Genomic DNA, 26,137 nt, shown 5'->3' with positions numbered 1-26,137 from the left:
TTTTTAGGTGAACTTTCCCTTTAAAAGAAGGGATTTAAAATCTGCCATTAAAAATAAAATAAAATATTATGTTCAAAATACACAATAATCTTTGAAAGCAAGTGGTTTAATATCATATGGATTTTGCTTCTCAGGTAAATTTGTCTTGTTTTCAGGATGTTTAGATCTGTGTATGTGTTTTTGAAGACAAAGATGCTGGTTAATAATGAGAAATATTTGTTGTGTAAAAATAGAAAAACGCAGAGGAGGATAAAGACTGTAATCTAGAGAACTGGAATAAGAAAAGAGGCAAAAGAGAGGTCAAAGACAAGCTGAGTACAGATTGTGCATTACGTAAGGCAAATGCCATGCAGAGGCAACAAAATACAGAAAAGAACAACGAGAAGAAGGATAGTGTTGGAGATAGATAAAGAGGAAGGCGAGAATGAGAAGGCAGAAATGCAGTAGACTGGTGTCTGACAAAACAACCAGATGGCCGTTGTCCATGTTGATGCTGCTACTGTATGTGTTTATAGTAAACCAGATGAATGTTGAAAGAATCTGCTAGTTTATTATGATTTAGTATCTTGTGTTGAAGAGAACTGGAAAAAAACAAAAAAACACTCTCTGACCTCATCTGTCCTCATTTAGTACTCCTGAGCATTGCAGCGCTGTGCTCAGCTGTACCTCATTTTATAATCATTGCTTTGATATACTATGAATCTTAGTGATGGTAGACGCTGTATTTTTTGTGAAGAATTAAAAATATAGTCTGTTCAATGGTTTGTATGCTTGTGTAATTTGGTGTTGGTCATTGATGTTGATGAGACAAATTAGAATTGATTATAGCACTATCTATATAAAATAATCACATTTATTATTATACTATATTGCAGCAAACGTTTTTTAGAGCAAAGACATTTCACATTTTTTTTCATTCAATGTTCATAGAGAGCTTATTTGGCAGAGCAGTCTGTTCCATCGCATATGCCATATTTGTTGTATTCTTTCACACATATTGAATTCATAATGAATATTTCAAATTAATATGCGAAGTTAGATATTTCTGCATGCATATAGGCAATAATTCAGAGATGATGTTAATGAAGAATTCACATGAGCCCTTGTCAGAGCTGCTGTTCAAGACAGAATGTTCACTACCTCTGAATCTCCTTGACCTACGTTGAGTCATTCACTCATGGTGTGCGAGAGAGAGACTACAATCACATGAGAGGTTATGGTGCTGCAAAGCTAAAAATAAACTCATTGGTTTCTCAGACAGACAGCACCTCATACACAGCCATACAGTACACGCTCTCTCTTTCTCTCTCTCTCTCACACACACACTCACACTCACACACAAACACACACACACATATTAAATGGAGATGGAATTTGTGAACTGAACTCATAGGAAATGGAATGGAAATGGAATTTCTATTAAATACAATTAGTGGCATTTAAGAGTGCTTTTTTGACCCACTTATGTAGTAATTACTTCATAATTATATTTCATAATTTCATAATTCCATTGTTTTTGAAACAGGTTATAGTTAATCTATCCATTACACTGTGCCTCGTCTGCAAATTAAAGGGTTAGTTGATCCAAAAATGAAAATTATGTCATTAATTACTCACCCTCATGACCTTCGTTCATCTTCAGAACACAAATTAAGATGTTTTTGATGAAATCCGATGGCTCAGTGAGGCCTCCATTGCCAGCAAGACAATTAACACTTTCAGATGGCCATAAAGGTACAAAAGACAGTTCATTTGAGTACAGTGGTTCAACCTTAATATTATAACGTGACAAGAATACTTTTTGTGCGCCAAAAAAACAAAATAAGACTTTTCAATAATATCTAGTGATGGCCGATTTCAAAACACTGCTTCGAAGCTTTACAAATCTTTTGTTTTGAATCAGTGGTTCGGACCGCGTATCAAACTGCCAAAGTCACGTGAACTATTGAAATTTCAAAACACTTGTGACGTAACGAAGCCTTGTTTATATGACATTTTCATATGCAGTTCATATGACATTTTCCCTGCATTATGTTGATTATTAGGGACAAAAAAAATTATTTTGTCAAATTCAAAGGACGTTTTTGTGTGTAATTCCTAGTCAAATTAGAATATATTAGTTTTTTTTTTTTTTTAGTTCTTTACTATCCCATGAAGCCATAAGAGAGGAGCTGTCATATTGGTAAATGGAGTGACCTGGGCTAATGATGTAGGTCACATGATAATTCCAACATGGCACATGTGAGACTTTATTTGTACTACACACATGCATATTTATAGAACATACTTTATTAATAGTCATGAAGTAAGTTCTTTCAAATCAAATGCAGTACCTATTACACAGTACACAAATTTGGATGCAGTGGAAATGTATATAGGAGAATTTGGCTTATATTTCTCAGATATTCTGGTCTATGCTCTTTCTTTCTGGCCGCACCTAAAACCTGAAGGAAGATGCTTTGTGGCCAAGATCATACCTGCAAAGACAGCATTTTTCAGTTTCAAATGCAATGTCTTTCTCTGTTCAGGCTGTGTGCAAAACTAGTAGGTCAGTGCTCCGACTACATAGTGTAGCATAGAGAGAAACTCAATGCCCACTTTAATAAACTAGGCCACAGAATTCTGAGGAGAGATAGCTAGGGCACTTTTAATTAGAGACACATTCTCTCAGTTTCCAGTCTCTCTTTTTTGCTCTCTGACCAGTAGTTCAAATTCTCTCATGTCTGAGGACTTTAACTCATTGGAGAGTCTGTGGTCTCATTGGAGCTAAAGGGTCATTTGCCTGAGAGACATGGAGGATCTAAACATCATCACAGTTTGCAGAATAGTCTGTGTAATATTTCATGCTGTACCATATTTCCATCGAGAACTGAATGTTCTGTTCTAAGCTCTTGTCTGGGTGTTTAATGTTGAACATCCTCAGCGTGTCCTTGAATTGTGCATGTGTGTAGGCAATCTTTTGTAATGTTTTTCATATTCTGACAGGTCAACAATTTGGATTGAAATCATCTTACCAAAAGTGATAGATTGATACATCAACTAGGCCAATAAATCAGCTATTTTGAGATTATTGGCCTCGCTTGGCCAATTAACAGAAGCATGATCTCTCCCTGATGTCTCCTTAACGTCTCTGCTAGTGTCAGTTTCAAAATCGACCATCAGTCTAATCAATGAATAATGGAAGATTTCTCTTTGAAATATTTTTAGTGGTGTTTCGGAAGTAAAATTCCCATTCACTTTCTCCATATAGCACTATTGATTTTTAACAGTAATGTATAAATCTCCTACAACCATGAACTCTGAAATTGCTTATTTAGAAGCCGCAAGTCCATGTGATTAGTATAATAGCCTAATTGCCTGTGAATAGCGACGCTACACACAATCCTGCAGCGGCCAACGGCTTGGATCCACAAAGAATCAGAATAGTAACTGTTAACATGATAAAAACAAGAAATGCAGCTCAACAGCAAACGCCCATTCCCACAAATCATTGCAAATAATGTAATTGAAGTTTTAAAATTTCAAGCAACTTACATCCATTTGACTATTTTGCGATAAACTTTAAAGGTCCCGTTTTTCGTGGTTTTTTGAAGCTTTGATTGTGTTTATAGTGTGCAATATAATATGTGTTCATGTTTCGCGTGTAAAAAAAACACAGTATTTTTCACATAATTTACTTATCTGTATACCGCTGTTTCCACTGTCATAAAAACGGGCTGATGACTTCCTTGTTCTATGAAGTCCCTCCTTCAGAAATACGTAACGAGTTCTGATTGTGCCAGCGGTTCCTGTGTTGTGATTCGACAGCAGTTTAGCGCATCTTGCCCGGAAAGGTCACGCCTCTTACCATAACGTGGAGATGCATGCGCTCAGTGTTATTGTAAACATGTCTTTAATTTTACCCTATCAATTTGAGCCGGAATCAGACCCGGTGATTGGACTGCGGGATGAAAATAACAGCGTTTTGACGACATGGCGACAAACACACTCTACAAACGCAACTCTTGTGTATTCCTGTGGGCGAAGGTTAGTCAAAAAACTGTTTTAGTGACGTCATTAAAGAAGGAAGTAGAGGGATGTAGTCCAAACTGGCCGTTCGATGTAGGCGACTTCTGTTAAATAAAATATCTCGCTTGGCATTGAACTTTGAGCTTTAAAATTTTACAGATTTTATTTATACTCTAACAACAACATTACACACTAACTAAAGTTTGAAACATGGGATCACGAAGAACGGGACCTTTAAATATATCATGTTATACTTTTAATAAATATCAATAAATCAAGAGGTTTATATTTTACTGTCTTTTATTTGATTACGCCATTTTCAATGCTTTGTGGACTATGTGGTTAAAAGCTTCATAGAGTGGTTTTCTCAATCCCTATGGAGAAAACGAATGGGGAAAAATACCTCACATATCAAGATTGCTGAAAAGTATGCGGTCACTGTTGTGCTAATAATGCAAACGTTATTTGTGAACATCATAGCCTATAGCAAATATATTTGCTTTATAGTTATCAGTATTGGCATTAGGGCTGGGCGATATATTGCATGCAATTGTCACGCGCATTTCGTCAGTAAAGCCGGTTCCCTGATTACCGCTAAATCGCCATCACCTGCTTTCAAATGGAGCGGCATTTAATAGACAGAGCCGTAGTTCACTGACAAGCTACGCAATATCGCGTTCATTATCGAATGCGATTCATCTGCGATAATGAATGCGATGTTGCGTAGCTTGATTAAAAACCATATCAGCTACTCAATGATCACTCTTACCAATCTCGCCCATGTAATGGATAATGAGTACTAGGCATCTTAGTGTGAAAAAATTGGCAAGTGATGATGGAATAAGTATCCGAATAATTATGATAAAGTCAACCTTCCAGGTCCTAAGAGTGCGTCTCCCCCAAAATACAAATATATGCAATTTTGCAATACAATTTGCAAATATTTTTGAATTTTGTCTTGACTATACTTGCATATACTTACAACTGTTACCATTGGTCTATTTTACTGGTGGTGCATGTAAATTAAGCTGTTTCTGGATGATAAAGAAGTCAGTGAATTGGTGAATTGGTTCTCTTCTGGTCTGAATATAGGCAGCTGGATAAAGATCATAAGATTTTGAACCGTGTTATTTATTTATTTATTTATTTATTTATTTATTTATCAAGCATGATTGCTATAGCCAAGTCAAAGGACTAGGTTTGGTCATTCATTTCAGAGGTTTATTGCTTCTCTCTCTCCATCTCTCTCTCTCTGATGATCTCAAATCTCTCATTAATCTCCTGGAAAAACAGCATGAAACATGAAGGAATACTCACACACACACACACACACACACACACACACACACACTGCTGCAGTGCGGAAGGCTTCAGATAGCAAGTAAAAAAGAGAACAGCAGAAAAAAGAGGAGAGGAGGCAAGACTGTCAAATGTAGGCCTTTCCTTGCTACTGACCGGACTGCATTTTACACATACTGTACTGTTTATATAGTGCACAAACTGCTCTACTACTAACAAGCCTGATTCATACCAGTAAATAGTCCAGTACAATACTTTATAAACAGTCCATGTGCAAATTATGTCCTGTCACACACGTCCAGGCCTTTTTATGGTTGAGATGGATTTTTTTTTTTTTTTTGCTCCAAACTGATGCCACAATTGATAGTCTAAGTGTTTGTCCTAATGCATGCCAGTGGCTAGATGATCCATAATTCTGGTCTGCGGCATTAATTGTTTTATTGCAGTTGTCCAATAATGAAAGTGTTATTTATGATAGTGGTTGTTCTTGGTCCAGATTCATGGCACTGATATTGTTCAGATGTATGAATTAGCCATCTGCTTCAGTCTAAATCTGAGCATGTCTTGGGAATGCACATGCACATATTTCTTGTGCCGAAACAGTTTTGTTTAAATATGTGATGTGAGAATTATGTAACCAACTGCGTAGTCATGATAAGATGGTGCTATAAATATAGATTGTTAAGAACTATTTATTGACTTGTTGTCTCATTTGTCTGAGGTGACAGGAGATGGTGTTAAAGTTTGGTGCACAACTTTGAGAGTTCTGCTGTAATTGCTCCGGTTCTATGGGATCCAGAGGGTTCTGATATTTGCATGCAGGGCTGGTTCCACTGCAGAGAGGAAGAGAGGCCTTTGCGTTCTGATTGGTGGAGGAGTTGCTAGACAACAGATGTCTGGCCGGTTGGTAGGTGGACTACCTGTGGAGCTGGGGGTGGGGGTGGGTGGGTTGGGGGAGTTGATTAGTAGTTGATTAGTTATAGAAAGAGAGAGTTGTGTAGGGCTGAAAGAAGCTTGTGAAATTGAGAATAAACTGCCAAACCTGAGATGACACCTGATAAACTGAAATATACTGATTCTCATCTGTAAAAATGGGAAGTTGAGTGATTTGAGCTAATGTGCATGCTATTTTATCCCCCTCACCCCCTTTACAACTTAATTTATTCCCTCCATCTGAACAAAAATGAGAGAAGGATCTGAATGTGGCCAAAGGCTGCACAGACATGAGCTATTCATTTATGATCTCAATTCAAATTCAAATGAATCACCTTTTCATATGATTCACCAGGCTTCATTTCACTATGAATCAGCTCTAACTATGTGCAGAATCGCATACTAGCATGCATTTCATGCTATTTTCGCAGTTTTTATACTGTGCAGTACACATAAAATACCAGTGTGACCTTTTCCAAAATGTGCAGTATTCATTTATTTTTAACCTTCCATTTCCTATGTAACGAATTACCCTTTATTTTTTAAAAGTCCTTCTTCTTAAAGACCACCTGTGGTGAACAATCAGTTTTTAATGTTGTTTATGTGTCTGTGTGATTTGTTTAATATGCTTAAAGAAAACCATGTGCAAATTCATAAGTCAACACCATTATTGAGTATTGTCTGCTTAAAGGGATAGTTCACCCAAAAATGAAAATTTTATGTTTATCTGCTTACCCCCAGGGCGTCCAAGATGTAGGTGACTTTGTTTCTTCAGTAGAACACAAATGATAATTTTTAACTTCAACCGTCGTGGTCTGTCAGTCGTATAATGCGTGTAAATGGGAACTCCATCTATAAGAGTCAAAAAAACACAATAGACAAATCCAAATTAAACCCTGCGGCTCGTGACGACACATTGATGTCCTAAGACACAAAACAATTGGTTTGTGTGAGAAACCAAACAGTGTTTATATAGTTTTTTACCTCTAAAACACCACTATGTCCAACTCCGTTCAGCATCCGGTTAGTGAGGTCAAAAAACACGCTCTGATGACGGAACTGATGTCTCGCGCTTTGCTTCAATGAGTGCGAGACATCACTTCCGTTGTCAGAGCGTTCAGAAATCACTAACCGGATGCGCAGGGAAGTTGGACATAGAGGTGTTTTAGAGGTAAAAATTAATATAAATACTGTTCGGTTTCTCGCACAAACCGATCGTTTCGTGTCTTAGGACATCAGTGTGTCGTCACGAGCCGCAGGGTTTAATTTGGATTTGTCTGTCGTGTTTTTTTTTACTCTTATAGATGGAGTTCCCATTTACACGCATTATTTGACTGACAGACTGCAACGTTTGAAGTTAAAAATCATCATTTGTGTTCTACTGAAGAAACAGAGTCACCTACATCTTGGATGCGCTGGGGGTAAGCAGATAAACATCAAATTTTCATTTTTGGGTGAACTATCCCTTTAAAACTGCAGTGAACCAAAGACAGCCTAAGGGGCACTTTACACGACACCGTTTTCAACCAAAAAAGGTCAAACTTTATGGGTTTCAAAGTGCAAGTTTTTGAAAATGTTCTCCAGGTAAACAACATAAAGGTGAATCTGTAAAAACGATGACATCATGCACATGCGTATTACATGTCTATAATGTCCCATCGACATCTAATGGCCTGACGGCAGAATACAGCGTTTTAAGTCGTTTTCGTGGATCAGTATGAATAGGGATCATTTTAAAAATGGTGTCGTCTGTATGTGAAAAACTGAAAGGGAAAAACTTTTTAAGCATATTGTTGTCGTGTAAACGTACCCTTTGAAATCTGAGTCCCCCAAAACGCCGTTGTCATATAAATGAATGACCAAAACGCATAAAAAGTTTTCCGTATTAAGTTGAAAACAGTGACATATAAACAGCCGCTAAAAGCGTGGTTTAAAATCGCCCTTGTTCTTTATGTCACAAATATGTTGTAACCAATCCCGTCAAAGTGCGGGGTTGTCTTTAGCATATCATTAACTATGCTGAGAAGCAGATTGGTCTCAAGAGGAAGCCAGGTTACCCTGGTATATATTTCTGTTGATTATGAAAAATCAGGTACATTTTAAGAATATAGCAGGTGAATTATGTATATGATGTACTGTATATTACGATGTTATGATGACCGCCTTTCTCCACTGACGTTTTAAGCGGTTCTAAGGATACTGATTTTTAGAGGGCAGACTTGAGATGGCAAATGAGAACATGGTTTGTGTAACACATTATTAGCCGTTTGATAGCGTAGTCAAGCAAAAGGCTAATCATATTAATTACCACTACATGTCCGACGTTGTAGAGCAATACATAAAACAATACATACATTACCATTCTGATAAAATTATTGATTAAAGGGGGACCTTAACTTATTATTTCATCAGACTGCCAAACTTTAAGGTATCATTACACAAAAATAAATAAAAATGCAAAATAATCCTTTCTGAGAAGATAACTCGGCACCACTTGCTGAATTTAACACATAACCTAATGAGGTCAAGTGACAATGTTGAAGCATTTTTAATTGCATACTATGCAAACTGTTTATTTTATATATATATATATATATATATATATATATATATATATATATATATATAATTAGTAGGCTATATATATACTATACACTATGCAGTAAGGAGCATTTCTGAAACAAAATGTGCTTTCTTTGTTTGTCTTTTCCTTTGTGTGTTAATGGCTTGTTAATTGATTGTAACGCCAATTGTTTAAAGGGTTTTTTGAATCATGTCACATGATTCTTTAGAGAATTGTGTTTTTTCTGCTTGCGAGTTAAGTTTAGTATGTTTTTTATATGGGATTAGTACAGAAGAGAGAAGAGCGCATGTGGTTATTTATAGTTTTCTGCAGGTCAGGGTGCCATCTGCCCCGCATACACACTCACAGGCATCAAAACACTGTCCTCTGGTGGTGATTCAAAGATATGCAGTGCTCACATAGAAACATTAGACATGAAAAAGCATGGTTTTATGTACAGATCTGCCTGCTGTACCTTGTCAGTTAAAACATCTCCAATTTATCAGCTACAGTTTTTTTTATTATTTTATTTATTTTTTAATCTGTTTCAGATCACCAGAAGCTGGAGAGAGAGGCCAGGATTTGCCGTCTCTTGAAACACCCGAATATTGGTAATGGACTCAGTTTTTCCAGAGACATTCTACCAGAGATCTGTATTACCTAATGGTAACTAAAGATGAGGAAATGACGGAGCAAAATTCTCTTTGTAGTTCGACTTCATGACAGCATATCGGAGGAGGGCTTCCATTACCTAGTCTTTGATCTGTAAGTATATATATATATATATTAACTTAATCTCCTCTTTTTCTCCACATTTCTTAATAGGCTTTCTTTTCTATCTTTGCTTTCTCAGAGTCTGTGTGGTTAGTATTAGACTGCCCCATTTACAAAGTACTGCTGATATTTATGTGATAGCAGGACAGTGCCCAGAGGGCAGCCTTCGGCAAACCAGTGAGCCTACTTTCAGCATTACTTTATAGAACTGACTTATAGAATAAAAGACATTTCTGGCAATGTTCACACAGCAGATGAATACAGATGTCAGTCCTGTTTTAGAGTGTTAAATAGTTACGTTCACAAACAGTTTGATTATAAACAATCATGACAACTCCATTCTTACAACAAAATTACATAATTATATACTATTCAAGAGTCCGTTTGTGGGAACGTTCTCTGAACTCTAACATTGTGGCAAGGCTTTCTCAAAGTTATAAACAAGAGTTCTTCCAGTAACATTAATAGAATGTTTTGTTCAGAGTTATTTGGTCTTTAATAATATTCTCAAAAAAAATATTATTTATACATTGTTCATGGATTTTTTTTTTTTTCCCTGAAACGTTTTAGTTCGTTTAACGTTTTTAAATGTTGCTGCTTTTTTTCAGAATGTTCAGAGAACATTTAAAAGTAATGTTCTTATAAAGTTTGTAGAATGATAAAATGGAATAATCCCTTAACATTGGTATGTTTTTTTTTTTTTTTTTTTTTTTTTTTATATATTTAAAAACCTTGATGCTTTGAACTTTTAGAGAACATTTAGAAATAACGTTTTCAAACACAAACATGGTGGTTCGGTACATACCTCGGTATTGAAGTCATGGTTCGGTACGGCGGGAGGAGAAAACTAAACATAAAAATGCTTCTTTTTTCTTCCTTTTTATTAAACTGTGGTTTATTGAGCAAATTGTGTCTCTGTTTTTAAATAAATTCAATTATAAGTAACATTTTTTTAAGGAAAAAAAATCTCTCACCTAATGCTGTAAACCATACCCTTCTTGCACATTACTATAATATTAAAGATTACAATTAACAACAGAGCCAAAACTATTAAATTCAGTTGCTATTTATTTTTAGATATAATAATAAACACTCAAATAAAAAAAACAAAAAACATGTAAATTGCACCTAAGGTACGTTTTGTACCAACATGTCCTCCAACCAATACGACCATATAGGTCGTTTGTCACTTTCCTGAAATACGACCCATAGGAGCGTTTACTAAAGTTGCGCTCCTATCGACAGCAGGACACTTTTATTTTAATTCATGAAATACGACCCATAGGAGTGTTTGCTAAAGTTATGCCCCTATTGACAACGGGACCCTTTCATTTTAATGCATTATTCCCTTTTATCTGCGTCTTATTTCGGGTTTCGCATAGCTCAATTGGCAGAGCATTGCAATAACAATATGCAATCATGTGATCATGCAATCGTGGGTTCGATCCCAGGGAATCCATGTGCTCTTAAAGTGTATATGCACTATAAATCACCAAGGGTAGGTTTAGGGGTGGGGTAGATGTAGTCGTTAATAAAAAAAAATGAATTTTGCTAAATGGAAATAGGAGAAATGGTGTAAAAGTCCACACATTGCATTTAAATGAACACGCATTTTGATTGGTAACGACAGTTATGCGTCATTTCATGACGACAGATGTAACACAACACTGTCATTATTTTTACGCCAAACGTAAACGTAAACATTTTTTTGGAGGACAGTCTCTTTTGTACATAAGGCAGATCAACTTCTAAATCTAATTATAAAATTATTTTTCAATTATTTTTCTACTCTAATCCGTTTTTGAAATATAATCATATACACAGTTACTGTCATAACTTGTTTTCATGACATATTTATTTAAACATATATTAAATAATTAAGACATTACTAACAGGTAAAGTAAATATAATGAATATATAAGCTAATATAGTGTATATATTTAGTGAATTGCTCCCCTCTAGAGTTAATTTTTCTAGTGAACTAACATGCTGTGGACACTAAATGACTTGCCTGAGGTAAATGTAATGTTACATGAGATATTATTTTCAAGCTGTTTTATTGTCTTTCCGTGGTTGAAACACTAGTTGAGAGATTACATGTAAACATATCAAAGCATAGATCATTTGTTGTTCTTCATCTGCACTTTTTCCTGTTGTGGCAGTTAGCAAAAAGTGTTGCATTACCGCACATGCCCCCCTGCTGGATTGGAGTGTGGATCTCCTTTAACTGACTGTATTCGTCGTCTGACTGTATACAATGATGTTTCGGGACGAATACATGTACCGTTACACCCCAAATTAAAACATATTTTTGTTAGTTGGGTGGTTGTCAATCTTAAACACTGACTGTGTGAGCATAGCCTTAGAAATAGAGCAGACCAGTGGATTGTGCTGACTTCTGTCTGTATGACATCAAAAAATGGCTTATGATGTAGTTCTGCTAGTAGCTGATGTTGCTGATAGGAGAAAGGCAGACAAACAGAGAGGAGAACACAAGGACAAGCAAGTGGAGAAAAACAAGTAGAGAGACACAAGCTGTCATATTCAGTGATATTCAACTGTTTGTGACCCAGATTCACACAGTCTGACAAATGCTTGCACTGCTATTTTTGAATACTGCCAGCTTTTGTACGAATAAACATACAATGTTGATTTTTAGTGTAGTTTTTTTGAGTAGAGTTTAACAATACAGTCCACTTTATCATTGGACTAGCCTCCAGAAGGACCAAACATCTCTGACATGAATAGCAAGTATTACACAATGTTATACAATATTATACGATATTCACAACATTTTAAGGAATACTAGCGGGGCTTGACATTAACACCCGCCAACTCGCCAAATGCGGGTGGATTTCGGCAGTGGCGTATAACGCAGTCCCTCCTACTAGCTACTTTGGCGGGTTGAAGTTTATATACGTTTTTCATTTGTAGTCTTTTAAAAAGGCATCTGCAAGAATAAAGTAAGTGCAATGTAGAGTTGTCAAAAAGATTTTTTAGAGACATTTCAATACTGAAAAATTTGAAACGCTTCCAATGCTCATTTTCCACAGAATAGATACATGAGACCAGCTGCGCTTTCTCACTCTCTCATCTCTCCAACAGCGAGTTGACACACAAACCCGCCTCCCCTCACTCACTCATTTCATTTGCTCTGGATGAATATTGTTGGTGTTACAGGACTTGAATTTCGGCGTGGGATTGAGTGTATCATGTATAATTTTACTATAATTCCCACAGATTTTTTTTTGCTCACACCCAAAGTGTGTGCACATAAAGCCACCTCTCAGTACTAAATTGAGTTCTTTTTCGCTGTTTATTGCACTTAAAGGGTTAGTTCACCCAAATATTTTGATGAAATCTGATGGCTCAGTGAGACCTCTATTGCCAGCCAGTTAATTTACACTTTCAGTGCCCAGAAAGGTACTAAAAATATATTTAAAACAGTTAATGTGAGTACAGTGGCTCTACCTTAATATTATAAAGCGACTGGAATACTTTTTGTGCACCAAAAAAACAAAATAAGGACTTTTCAACAATATCTAGTGATGGGCGATTTCAAAACACTGCTTCAAATCTTTTGTTTCGAATCAGTGGTTCAGAGCGCCAAAGTCACATGATTTCAGCAGTTTGACACGCGATCCGAACCACTGATTTGAAACAAACACTTCAAAGCTTCTTGAAATCGGCTATCACTAGATATTGTTGAAAAGTCGTATTTTGTTTTTTTTTGGCGCACAAAAAGTATTCTCATTGCTTCATAACATTAAGGTTGAACCACTGTACTCACATGAACTGTTTTAAATATGTTTTTAGTACCTTGCTGGCAATTGAGGCCTCACTGAGCCATCGGATTTCATCAAAAATACCTTAATTTGGTTTCAGAAGATGAATGAAGGTCTTACGGGTGTGGAACGACATGAGGGTGAGTGAGTAATGACATTATTTTCATTTTTGGGTGAACCAACCCTTTAAACAGTCAAATACGCACAAAATAATGTTAAAAGGCTGGTCTCGGCGAGTATTCACGTAAACACAGTAAGTTATGTTTTAAGTGAACGTAAACAGTTGAGAAAGAAAACGTGTAACAGTATAATGGATCCATGCGTCAGGTCTTAAAGTGACAGCAGCCTAATATTCCTGCTGCCAAATTATGAGATATTATTTAAAATATCTATATGGCAGTTTTTCTCCTTGAGGTCGATGTCAAAATTGTGGCCAGGGAAAATGCTGAGTGGCTAGTAACTTTGGAAAACCAATAGCCACAGTGGCTGGTGAGCAAAAAAGTTAATGTCAAGCCCTGAATATTAGTATGAACTACTTCTAAAATAAAGCATTGTGAATGATGTAATAGAATAAATCATTTAAAACATTTATTTAACTGTAAATAACAATGTCCGAAAACATTATTCAGTTCACATTTTTATATACTCTTTTATATGAAAATAATTTTTCTGTGATAAGTAATAATCTGCCTTTCCTTCAAGTGAAAGGTCCTTCCTACAGCCGCTATATTGAGTGTTGCCATAATGGTTTGTCTGCCCCACCTTATAATGTCTATTGTTACTCCACTTTACAGTCTAACTGTCTACCACTATCTTGCAAAAACTTCCCACTGTGGAAATTATGGTAATTCCCTGTTTCTATGGTAACAGTGACTTCTTTGATTAGTGAATCTGGCTTCAGGATTGCATATAGAATAGAACTCTTTAAGGAATGAACTATTATAAAATAGCATGTAGCATTGTTTAAAAACCTCAGAAAAGAACAGTTTCTCAGTGGAGGTTTTCAATAGCTTTTGATATGCAATAATTTACCTTTGACCTCAGGGTTACTGGAGGTGAGCTGTTTGAAGACATTGTAGCAAGAGAGTACTACAGTGAGGCTGATGCCAGGTAAGAACATGCAGACAGACACATTACAACAGTAGCACATTAGTACATTCATTAGCGTCAAGTTTGTTCTACATAAAATATGCTTACAGACAGTTCTTTTAGGTCACATGACTCTTTTGTGAGCCTGTTTCTCTGTGTGCAGGTTATTTATACTGATGATAAATTATACACTGCTTCTCTCTACAGCCTCGCCTCCCTGAGTGTAATTTTGCATGTGTAAAGGAAAATGTGCATGTGTGTCTTCAGAGCTGGACAAGAAAATGTGCAGCATGTTATTTATAGATGATTAATGACTGCATGCGATCTCATGAATGTATAATTCTATGTACAATCCTGCACAACTGCATTTTTACTTCATAAAAGGCTGATAAAGTCCCCATTATCTCTATTTTCCTCTAAGTTCCCTCTTTTTACTGATTATGTTACTTGATATTTTTACTTTTGTTCCTTTGGTCACACTTCCCCTCTGTCTTACCTTTCTCTTTCACCGTCTCTCTCTCTCTCTCAGTCACTGCATTCAGCAGATTTTGGAGAGCGTTCATCACTGCCATGTTAATGGGATTGTCCATCGGGATCTGAAGGTCAGGACACGCGCACACACTTAGACACACACACTCGCACTTCTCCAGACAGTGGCGCTCAATGTAGCAGAGTCCAGTGCCAAATTTAGCACAGTCTGACGTAGCCGGATCTCATATTGTCTAACAGAAAATAGCCTTGCTAGATAGAATCTAATTTTTTTTTTTCCTTTCTTCTTCTGAAATCTTCACAAAGCCTTTTAGCTAGTGAAAATCAATCCACATTTGTGCGGATACAATTCAGACTTTGACAGATTTTAGCTTTTGTGTTCTTCTTCCAAAATGTCTTTCAACCTGCTGAGGTGGAATGAGTCATCATAGCATGGCTGCTATTAAAACAGTCTTTTATTCAATCAATAGCTGCTTTTAGAAAAGCCATTACCTAAGGGAGAATTAAGAACGTTTAGTGATATGCTTGTGTGTGTCTGCATGCTTTTCTCGAAGCCTGAGAATTTGCTGTTGGCCAGTAAGATGAAGGGGGCGGCAGTTAAACTTGCTGACTTTGGTTTGGCCATAGAAGTCCAGGGCGATCAGCAGGCATGGTTTGGTAAGTACTTTATATACATATATGTGTGTATATATAAATATATAAATATATAAAATATAAAAACAATTCTATCCTCTTACAGTATATCTGTAAAGCAGTGTTTCCTGCACCCCGTTTCAGTGGTGGTGCTTTGCTGCTATAAAATAAATTATATTTTACCTGAGTTGCGAGTTTGAATTTCATTTTTTTGGGTGAACTATCCCTTTAAAGGTGATTCGAATGAATCACCTTTAAAGGGATAGTTCACCCAAAAATGAAAATTATCCCATGATTTACTCACCCTCAAGCCATCCTAGGTGTATATGACAATCTTCTTTCAGACAAACACAATCAGAGATATATTTACAAATATCCTCGCTCCTCCAAGCTTTATAATGGTTGTGAATGGGGGCCATATTTTGAAGCCAAAAAAAAAAAAAAAAAAGTGCATCCATCCATCCATCATAAAATAATCCATATGGCTCCAGTGGGTTAATAAAGGCCTTCTGAAGTGAAGCGATGGGTTTTTGTAAGAAAAATATCCATATTTAAAACTTTATAAATTCAAATAACTAGCTTCCGGCAGACACCCGTACGCATCGATTTGCGATGGAAGAGAAATCTTTTCACTGTATTTTTGATCAAATAAATGCAGCCTTGGTGAGCATAAGAAACTTCTTTCAAAAAAATTAAAAAATCTTTACCCCAAACTTTTGAACAATAGTGTATTGTTGTAAAGACAATATTTAATTAAAACAAATAGGCTACAAACATAATTCTGTTTTGTTTAGTACGTAATTAGGACCAGCAAAGGCTGCAAAAGCGGAAGTCTATAGGGAACACTGCTTTATTAAACAATTCTGCATGACTAAGCTTTTACAAGCCAACTTGGCAAATAACACTTTTTAGTATTCTAAACAATAATTAAATGCTGTAGAAACTGTTCCTTTATTCCTCTAAACTGCTCTTTGTTCAGGTTTTGCTGGTACTCCAGGGTACCTGTCCCCGGAGGTCTTGAGGAAAGATCCTTATGGTAAACCTGTGGACATGTGGGCCTGCGGTAAGGAATGAATGAGCCACAAAAATATCAGCCTCATAAGTGAGTTGGTATGATGGATGTCACTGTTGAAGCTCATTAACTGATTATTAAATTATTGCAGCCTGAGTTTTTAAGCAGCGTTGAATCTAATCAGCCAAATGGAGTGTCCCTGGTAAATTGTCTTTCTGTTTTTAGGCTTAAAACTAGTTAGTCCAACTCAAGCAGTTGAATGAATGTTTCAATTTAGCCTTGATGTAAAAACGATTGCACAATTATTCAAATTCACCATCAGGATGTTCTTCCCGCATACGAGAAGATGGACCGATGGTAATACCATGGTACTTTGAGATATAGATTCAAAATGGTACTGAATGATTACCATATTCATGCACCATAGTATTTAAATGGTATTGTCTCTCTTCAAAGAATATCCTGGGACTGTCACCCAAAATAAATTACCCTGGTAGATGTTCGAAAACATACTTCTCCCCTACTCTGTGTGCTATTTGAATAAAGCCGCATTTCCACCGCAGGAACTTTCCCCAGGAACTAGGGACTTTGGGGTGGTACTCAGTTTCGACCGCAGGGACCAGGGTCTAAATGAAGTTCCACGTAAAAATTTCCCCCTCAGAAAGTCCCTGCTTGCGATGTAGTAAAGTTCAGGAACTATTGGGGGTGGGCCTTGGGTGCTAAACATGCTGATTGGTTGAGTTCACACAGCATTTTGATTGGTTGACTCCAAGGAGAATTTTATCTCAACCACCATTTTTAAAAGTCTGTTGCGATGTATGCTGTAAGAGTTTGCAATTCGAATCAACAATGGAGTTTAAAAAATACGACAGATGGACCGATGACAAGGTTCAGGCTTTATTAAGCTTGTATGCGGAGTACGAAATCCAGCGGGAACTGGAAAATCACCTACAGTCCTACGTCATAGGACTAATTTGCCTAATCTTCATAGTTCTTTAGACTGCGATGGAAACGCAGACAGCAACAGGTCTGGGGAAAAGAAAGGAAAAAAAGTTCCTGGGACAAATTGTTCCGAGTAATTTGGGTGGAAATGCAGCTTAAGATTGCTTGAATACAGACATTATCCTAGTTTATGCCAAATGTATTTCATATTTGAGTGTTTGATTGAAGAATATTTCTCTCTGAATGTAGTTATAAAAAGAAATGTGTTTCATAGGTGTGATTCTCTACATTCTGCTGGTTGGATATCCTCCATTTTGGGATGAAGACCAGCATCGCCTCTATCAGCAGATTAAGGCTGGTGCTTATGACGTGAGTCTGAATTTCTAATGATTTGACACAAAGATGGGGTGAACACTAAGAACACACTATTAGAGCTACAAATGTATCTGATACTAGTAACCACTGAGTAACTGATGATAAATTGATGTCATCCTCAGTTCCTTGGGCTTCCAAGGATTACAAAATGATTAAATGACACATTATTGTGTTGTCTTATCTCTCTGTGTAGTTCCCTTCTCCTGAGTGGGACACAGTGACCCCTGAAGCTAAAGATCTGATTAATAAGATGCTGACTATCAATCCTTCCAAACGCATCACAGCTGCTGAAGCCCTCAAACACCCCTGGATCTGCGTATGTGTTTCAACACACAAACACGCACTAACATGCATTCTTCTTTATTATACAACATAATAATTTCCTAATCCTCAGTAAGGACTCTCAATCACTCTGTCTTTTTTTTTCTCTTTCTGTAGCAACGCTCCACTGTAGCCTCTATGATGCACAGACAGGAAACCGTGGAGTGCTTGAAGAAATTCAATGCCAGAAGGAAACTCAAGGTTAGTTTTGGTCTGTTTTTCTTCAAACATCTTCTACATGTCTTTTGACCAACCTTTAGCTTTCTTCACACCTTGAGAGTTTTCTTCACATGGATTTCGACATGCATTTACCCACTCACTACATGCAAGATCTAGATATACAATGTTGCTTTTAAATGTAATGTGTTAAATTATTGCATTACTCCCTATCTAATTATACTATCTTATATTACATTTGTCATTTTTTATGGAAAGTAAGTTAGTTATTTCTGGATGATGATAGCTGTGGGTAGGGTTGGGAATTGAAAATCGATTCTAATTCTGGAATTGGATACTTAAGGTCAAGAATTGGATACTTGTTATAAAATTAAAATTTTGATTCCTCTTATTGATTCTTTTGTGTGCATTAAACTGAATTTTAATATGACTTTAAACCATACAAGCGCATGAAGACCCACGTGCGCACTGAAAGCCGCCTCTCATACTGAATAGTGTTCGAGTTCTTTTTATCGTCTTTTTGCACTTGAACGGACAAACGCACAAAATATGTCAAAATGTCCTCGTAAACAGTCTGTTATGTCTTAAGTGAACTTAAACAGTTGACAAAGAAAACGCATAACGGTATATTGGATCCGTGCAGCTCTTAAAGTGACAGCAGCCTAATATTCCTGCTGCCATCTCAATTATAACATTAATCAAACAACAAAAGACAAAGAGAAAATTTGCTCGCTGTTCTTGTCTGAATAACTTTTGTAACTATATTTGTAATGTTTATTTTATTTATAAAGTGCAGTGTTATTTTACATTTGATTACAGTTTCTGTACCTGGAAATCTTAAAACACTGTTTATTTCAATCGTATCTTTGTTCATTTGTATTTATTTGTGCGATTGCTATTTTGTTTATTTGTTATTTTTAATTACTGAGTGTTTACATGTCTTTAATAATGTTTGTTTAATAATTTATATTAGTTAGGCTAGTTGTTTTTGCTATGGTATTTTTAAACCATAGGCAAAAGTTCCTTGTGTAAATGTTCTTTAGCCTGTTGATTTTTGTTCATGGTATTCAGCTACATTTAAATGTTTTGCAGTAAAACTTAGAATAAATGTGAATGATATCCAATTTATTTTTTTATTTTTATTTTTGACCTTGGAATCGAAATTAGGATCGATAAGAATCAATAAGCGGAATCGGAATTGATAAAATCCAAACGATGGGTTATCTACCAGCTGGGAATAACTGGACCAAAGTGATAATGTTATGGGGAAGGAAGAGTTTTACAATACAATGATGATTTGCAATGCCCAAAACTGGCAAGATATTCTAGAAAATTAGGCATCCTCCAAATACTTAATAAAAATGAGGGTATACATTGCTCCTGCTGTTGCTTCTGTACTATTCTTTCTTTCATTTCTCTCTTGCTTGTTGTTTTTTCCTTTTCTTTCATTTCCAAAACCTTTTTTGCAACTAGGGTGCAATTTTGACCACTCTCCTGGTCACAAGAAACTTCTCAGGTATGTCTGGCTCTGCTGACCTGTATGTATGAATGTGTTTGTGTTTGAGTGCGTTTATCCTACAGCTGTGTTACACTCCTGTTACACTTTATTTGGATAGTCCACTTTAAACACTAACTATAAGTAACTTTGCAACTATACATGTCAACTAACTCTCATTAGAGTATTAATAGACTGTTAGGCTAGGGTTAGCGTTAGTAGAATAAACTGGCATGTACTTCCAAAGTATAGTCAGTGCAGACCAAGTGTTAGCAGATATTAAGCAGACAGTCTGCTAATACTCTAATGACTGATAGTTGACACGTAGTTGCTAAGTTAAAATGTCTAAATTGGACTATTAAAATAAAGTAATACCTAGACTCCCTTTTTTATCTTCTTATATATATTGTGAATTTGATTCATAATGCTATTTTTTTTCCATATATCATTATTAGTTAATTTGGTTTAAAATTTATTATTTATAAGGCTGTTTTAAAGTGAGGTGGTACAGTACCCCCTTTTCAGACATTTTATTTAACATTTCTTTCCTGTTCATCATTGCTTTATCTCTTTTTGGGGGGGTCCTGTGTGTCCTGTGAGGTAAGAGTCTGATTGGACATAAGAAGGGGATGTGTTTTTACTCTAACCAGTGAGCTGGTTTGCTTGTTTGACACACTTCCCTGTTACTCTGAGCTACTAACTACCCTTGTTTGCATGTAATCAAACAGATTACATTCATAACGTCAACTAACATTTAGTCTACATGTAATTTTTAAAACAAAATTGCAAATACACATATTCAATAGTATAATAACAAACAGTACTTTATGAATGTAATCATGATAATAATTTTGAGTTACTGGGGGAGTAGATGTTTCCTGTCTTGCTTATAGAACAAGTATCTTGAATGCTTGCTCATTTTCTGGTTATATTTGCATCTGGATATGTTCATGTACATTCTGGAATGTTACATTTATAAATAAGGTATAATTAAAAGTTTAGCATTTTTTTCATACATGATGGCTGTTAGCAAAATGTAGTTGGAAACATGTTATAATAGAACGATAGAAAAGCTTTAATCTAATGTAATAGATGTGTGTTCGTCTGCACTTAATTTGTGATAAACTGTATTGTAAAGCAGCTCTTTCTTCGAGGACAAATGTCTGCACTTTAGGTTCAAGAAATTTGAAGACTGTAAACTATATTTGCAATGCTAGATTGCGAAAAGATTATATTATATTATATTATATATGCACATAGAACATAAACAGTTCAATAATCAAGACATTATGAAGGAAAAGTAAAAGGGATGATTTCTGACAAGTGTCACTTTTTTTTTCTTGAAATTGTCCAGTTTACAGTCATAGGCAGTGAGAAAATTGTACAGCATATCATTTTATTTTTTTTAACACAAACACACATCCTCTAAGAATAGAATTGCTTACTCTGGTTTTGATTGTGACATGGGTTTAATCTTTTTGATCCCATAGCCTTGCATTTGTGTATCAAGAGTTCCTATCCTAAAAATGAATGATTTGTATGACTGTGAGTTGTTTCTCCTGCCCGAGGTCTTGTGACACAATAAGGAGAACAGTAATCCCAGAATGCCTGCTGCATGTGCCTTTATGGATTTGTAATGTAATACATAATTATTCATGGTTCTCTTTTATTTTTCATCCAACAGCAGCCAAGAGCTTGTTGAACAAGAAGACAGATGGTGTGAAGGTGGGTTAAATCTGTTTCCTATTCATCTTTTGGCAAAACTAAGATGTATAAAGAACATGAGTACTTGGCAATGGCTGAGAATTATCTTGCAGCAGAACATTGTGTATCCTTCAGGTTGTTTGTTGGTTGTTTGTCCAGAAATTCTAAGGTCTTTAATTGGATCAGTTTCCAATTCAACGACTATATAGTTCATATTAGAGTGATGTGTGGCATTTTGATCAATTCCATTTCAATTCCAATTTTCAGGTTTTATAGGAAATATATTACATTTTGGTTATAAAAATCTATTTTGACCTTTCAGCCATTAATTAAATGCTTAGTTTAGTTAATTCCCTGAATTTGCTGGAAATTAAATGGAATTACCCATCATCCTCACTTTTATTTGTGTTTCAGTTTTTCAGTGTTTCAATATATATGGTATATTATATAAAGATTTCTTTTACTTAAAACACTATGGGGGGAATTCACTAATAATGAATTGTGCTCACTGCAAATTGTGCAAATCATCCAATCAACCTCTAAAATCTTTTGCTGAGTGCAGATAACTAAAAATAAAGTGCAATCAATAATAATCTAGAAAGCAGTGCTTGTTTCCTAATGCAAATGACAATTGCTTAAAATGCCCCATTATTACATTTTATGCAGTGTGTAATATATCTGTTTGTGAAGGTAAGATCTGCAAAGTTTTAAAGATCAAAGTGCACAACAAATAAAGTAATTGCCTCCTAAAAGAAAGAGTCGATTCTGAGTCTTTTAGCAATTTCAGTCTCATTTCCTGTTACATACCTATGTAACAACAAAGTCCCTTTCAAGGAAAGTCTGTTCACTTAGCAGCCATATTTGCAATGCCTCCAAGGCAGCTATTTCGGGCATTTAAGTCCTATCTACAGTATTTGTATGGGGGAATCCTGAAATCTCAAAAACCGCTTGTATGTTATTTAAACTCACAATTAAATAACATATTTCAAATCAGCAACAAAATCTGACATTAACTGTCCCATTAATGTTGTTTCTTATGCTCAAATAGCGTTAAAAAGCTTATTTACCTGGCTAGACGAGCCATATGCAGTCCTAAGCACGAGTCTCAGGTTTCTATGTGAACCGGAGCCTCTAACGGAAGCTGCAGTGATGCAATGACTTTATTAATCAGTGATTGGCTCTTTTACTTAGAAGGTGGGACGTATTCCGCCATATTGCATTTTGTCCCATTAATAACTAATAGGAGTGAACCGTCTTTCTGCATCTGTAGTCTTTGGTAACAATGTAACAAATTTGTATAAATTTGTACAAATTTGCCCGAGAAACGACGTCTATTTTGACCCACCTTCAAATACTGTATTCGTAGCTGAGGCCTGGAGGACTCTGGTTCGTGTTGTGGTCATGTGGAGAAGATGCTGTTTTCTGCTCTGTAAATCCACTTTGCAAACCGTTTTCAAACTCTTGCAATGTATATTATGAGAAAATGAAAGTGTTTTTTGACCTTGAAAGCATGTAAACCTTTTGTAGGAGACCTCTAAAATAGCATAATAGGGACACTTTAATTCAAATATACATGGTGCAGCACTACGCCAGAAACTCCAATAGATGCCAGTTTTTGTAAGTGTTTAGTGAATTCACCCCATCTACTTTTTTCTGTATCATTTCTTGTCTTATTTTATTTTCTGATCTAGATCATATCATCTAAAACAATAGTTAAGAGCTTTCTGACATGAGTAACAAAAATGTGATGTTGGTTTGTTGCACGATTCCGTCACTCATATGTCTTTTATGTCTTTAGCAGATTTTATATAAGAGAAAATGAAATAAATTTCTAAGTTAAAAATTAGTAAATACATTTACAAAACCCCAGGACCTTTAATTTAATGTTTTAATTATCTTATTATCTGTGGCACAGTATATGTTCAGGCTTGCGTCCTCCATTGTTTGTGAGTTGCTGTATTCATCAGATCATACATCATCAGATCCCTCCCATGTGTATCTGTGCTTGTCAGTATATCTGTGAATTCCTAGTTGTGGATGCCTTGTCACAGAACTCCTTTTTTCCCCCGGTCTTGTGTAATTTTGTATCCCTAGTGTGATGCAGTAGACCCCGTCAGTGTGATATTTTGTAATGTGTGATCTGCTCCTCATCCCACTTACAGGTTAACAACAAAACCAACCTAGCCAGCAGCCCCAAAGACACAGGCCCCGCCCCAGCACTGGTACCCATGACAACAACCCCGCCCCCTGCACGACATCACCCCAGTAGACCCTCCCCTTTTAACCAACGAGCCAGATTTGCTTACCTTTTTACAACAATACAATAGCTCTGTTCGAAAACCTAAAAGCTACCTTGCTGTGTAATATCTACATAGGTAGCTAGTTTTAAGGCAACATCCTAAAAGTCAAGCAATCTCAGGTGATCATGCAGGAACAAAACATAGCATTCATCACAAAAAGCACATGACAGACAGAATTCACCTTTGATTTCAACAGAATTTAATGTTAGCATGTTGCTAACCTAACAATACAATAAAAAGAAGTGAAATTTTGATTAGATTATACTGTTTTTTTTGTTTTTTTTTTTTTATCAATATGTTTCAGTACATATGTGTATTTTCAGTCAACATGGTCTTATTAGGCATTGCATTCTGGGATTGGTTTATCTGAAAAGGATATATATTATGCTGCCTTAGGATTCTTCCTAATGTTGCTGCCTACATTTTAGAACGGCTTTCACATTGTTTGTCTAGATTGTCAATGATGCATTAAATGCTAATAAGCTAATGCATCACTTTTATGCCTTAAACTATGTATAATTTGTAACTAAGATCATTTTCATTCAAGCAAGATATGCAAGGAAAACCAAGGGTTGGTAAATCTGGCGCTGTTGGTGTGTCTACCCAAGTTCCGCGAACCTTGCATGACTTTATTCGCCTTTCATGACGTCTTTGTCACACGTGATGTTCTTCCATTTGAACTCTTAATTCCAGGAAATTTAGGGTTGTATTCAATCGAATTGTCTTTGAAACATCAAAAGCGACTGCTGCTGCTTGATGTTTTGTAATGAAATAGTTTTATGCCATCTCAAGCACAAAAATCCATATAACGCTTATGGTTTTTGCTTGCACAGTAATGGTGTATTATCATTGGTCTACTATTTTTGCCCATTTGTATTTCCCATTTGTTTAAATCTAAATCTTGTATAATCAGAGTGTCTTTCTCTTGTAGATGCATAATTTAAGTACTTGGAGTGAATGCTTTGCAGTGCATGGCTGATGTTAGAATTGCTTTGATAGCTCTTCGCTGTGTGTAGCTTGACATCATTTGCCATCCATATTGACGCAGACATGCACGCAAACAAACGTCTCAGACTGACGACACAGTGACGCACTCATACTGATACACATAGACTGCTTCTCTCTGTCACACACACACACATGCACACTCAGAGGGTTTCTTAGACAAGTGACAAGCATGCATATGTAATCTTTTCTAATCTGGTGGTGATTAGACAAGACATGATCAATTCCGTTCAGTCCTGCTCAAAGACCACCAGGCTGATTAATTACATTGTATCTGTCAGTGCATATGTGTTTGACCTAGGGATCACCCCATTCCGGTGATACACTGCCTGTTTGTTAAAAAAAAAAAAAAGAAGCCATTTCTAACCCATACTGCAAGAGAAAACTGATCCAAAATTTGTAGAATTTCTTGTGATTTATTTAGCAATTCCCATTACAGAAATCAGATATATGGCAAGCAATACATGTAAAACGCATATACATATACATATGTCCATGTATAGTACAGTTAACACAACAATGAAAATATGCATATTTGTACTTGATGTATTTTAAGCATACACTACCAGTCAAGAGTTTGGAATAATTAAGGCTGCAATTATTTGAATGAAAACAGTAAAAACAGTAATATTGTGAAATATTATTACAGTTGTTTTCTATTTTAATATATTTAACTTTATTCCTGTTATGGTAAAACTGAATTTTCAGCAGCCATTTCTTTAGTCATCAGTGTCACATGGTCCTTCAGAAATCATTCTAATATTCTGATTTGGATTTAAAGAAATGTTTCTTTTTTTTTTTTTTTTTATCAATGTTCGAAACAGTTTTAGTTTTAGTTTTTCAGGATTTTTTGATTAATAGACAGTTCAAAAGAACAGCATTTATTTGTAAGATAAATCGGTAACACTTTACTTGAAGGGGTGTGCATAAGACTGACATGACACCTTCGTAATCTTAACATGACACGTGTCATGAATATGAAGGAGGTTTTATGCATGTTTATGACAACTGTCATTAAATGTCATTCGCTCAATGATGTCTTTTTTAATGTAAAGATGACATTGTTTGAGATGTCTTTGTTACGATAACTTGACATAAACCAACACATCATAACCTGTCAGTGTCTTTGTCATGACAACTTGACATTAGCAAAACATCATAACCTGTCATAAACATGACATAGCAGATTAATTATCAAACTTAAAAAAAAAAAATAATTAGCTTTATGGGTTA

General features: G+C 35.8%; 1 protein-coding gene across 13 annotated transcripts in view; it reads left to right on the top strand.

Annotated features, from left to right (window-relative positions):
• Positions 1–26,137, top strand: part of camk2d2 (calcium/calmodulin-dependent protein kinase (CaM kinase) II delta 2) — a 67,652-nt gene that overhangs the window by 30,375 nt on the left and 11,140 nt on the right. For 6 of the 13 annotated variants that reach the window (XM_048197344.1, XM_048197345.1, XM_048197347.1 and 3 more), the window contains 12 exons: positions 9,355–9,414; positions 9,514–9,568; positions 14,407–14,472; positions 14,981–15,053; positions 15,495–15,597; positions 16,553–16,636; positions 17,802–17,896; positions 18,096–18,218; positions 18,341–18,424; positions 19,874–19,916; positions 21,580–21,620; positions 23,762–23,821. In XM_048197344.1, the coding sequence (XP_048053301.1) occupies positions 9,355–9,414; positions 9,514–9,568; positions 14,407–14,472; positions 14,981–15,053; positions 15,495–15,597; positions 16,553–16,636; positions 17,802–17,896; positions 18,096–18,218; positions 18,341–18,424; positions 19,874–19,916; positions 21,580–21,620; positions 23,762–23,821 (887 nt within the window). The remainder of the gene's footprint in view (positions 1–9,354; positions 9,415–9,513; positions 9,569–14,406; positions 14,473–14,980; positions 15,054–15,494; positions 15,598–16,552; positions 16,637–17,801; positions 17,897–18,095; positions 18,219–18,340; positions 18,425–19,873; positions 19,917–21,579; positions 21,621–23,761; positions 23,822–26,137) is intronic. The other 7 variants (XM_048197349.1, XM_048197354.1, XM_048197355.1 and 4 more) reach the window with 3 other exon arrangements.

This window comes from Megalobrama amblycephala, linkage group LG7, assembly GCF_018812025.1.
Source record: "Megalobrama amblycephala isolate DHTTF-2021 linkage group LG7, ASM1881202v1, whole genome shotgun sequence".
NCBI lineage: Eukaryota > Metazoa > Chordata > Actinopteri > Cypriniformes > Xenocyprididae > Megalobrama > Megalobrama amblycephala.
The sequence above is the reverse complement of the archived record's forward strand: the minus strand, read 5'-3'. Positions and strand labels throughout refer to the sequence as shown.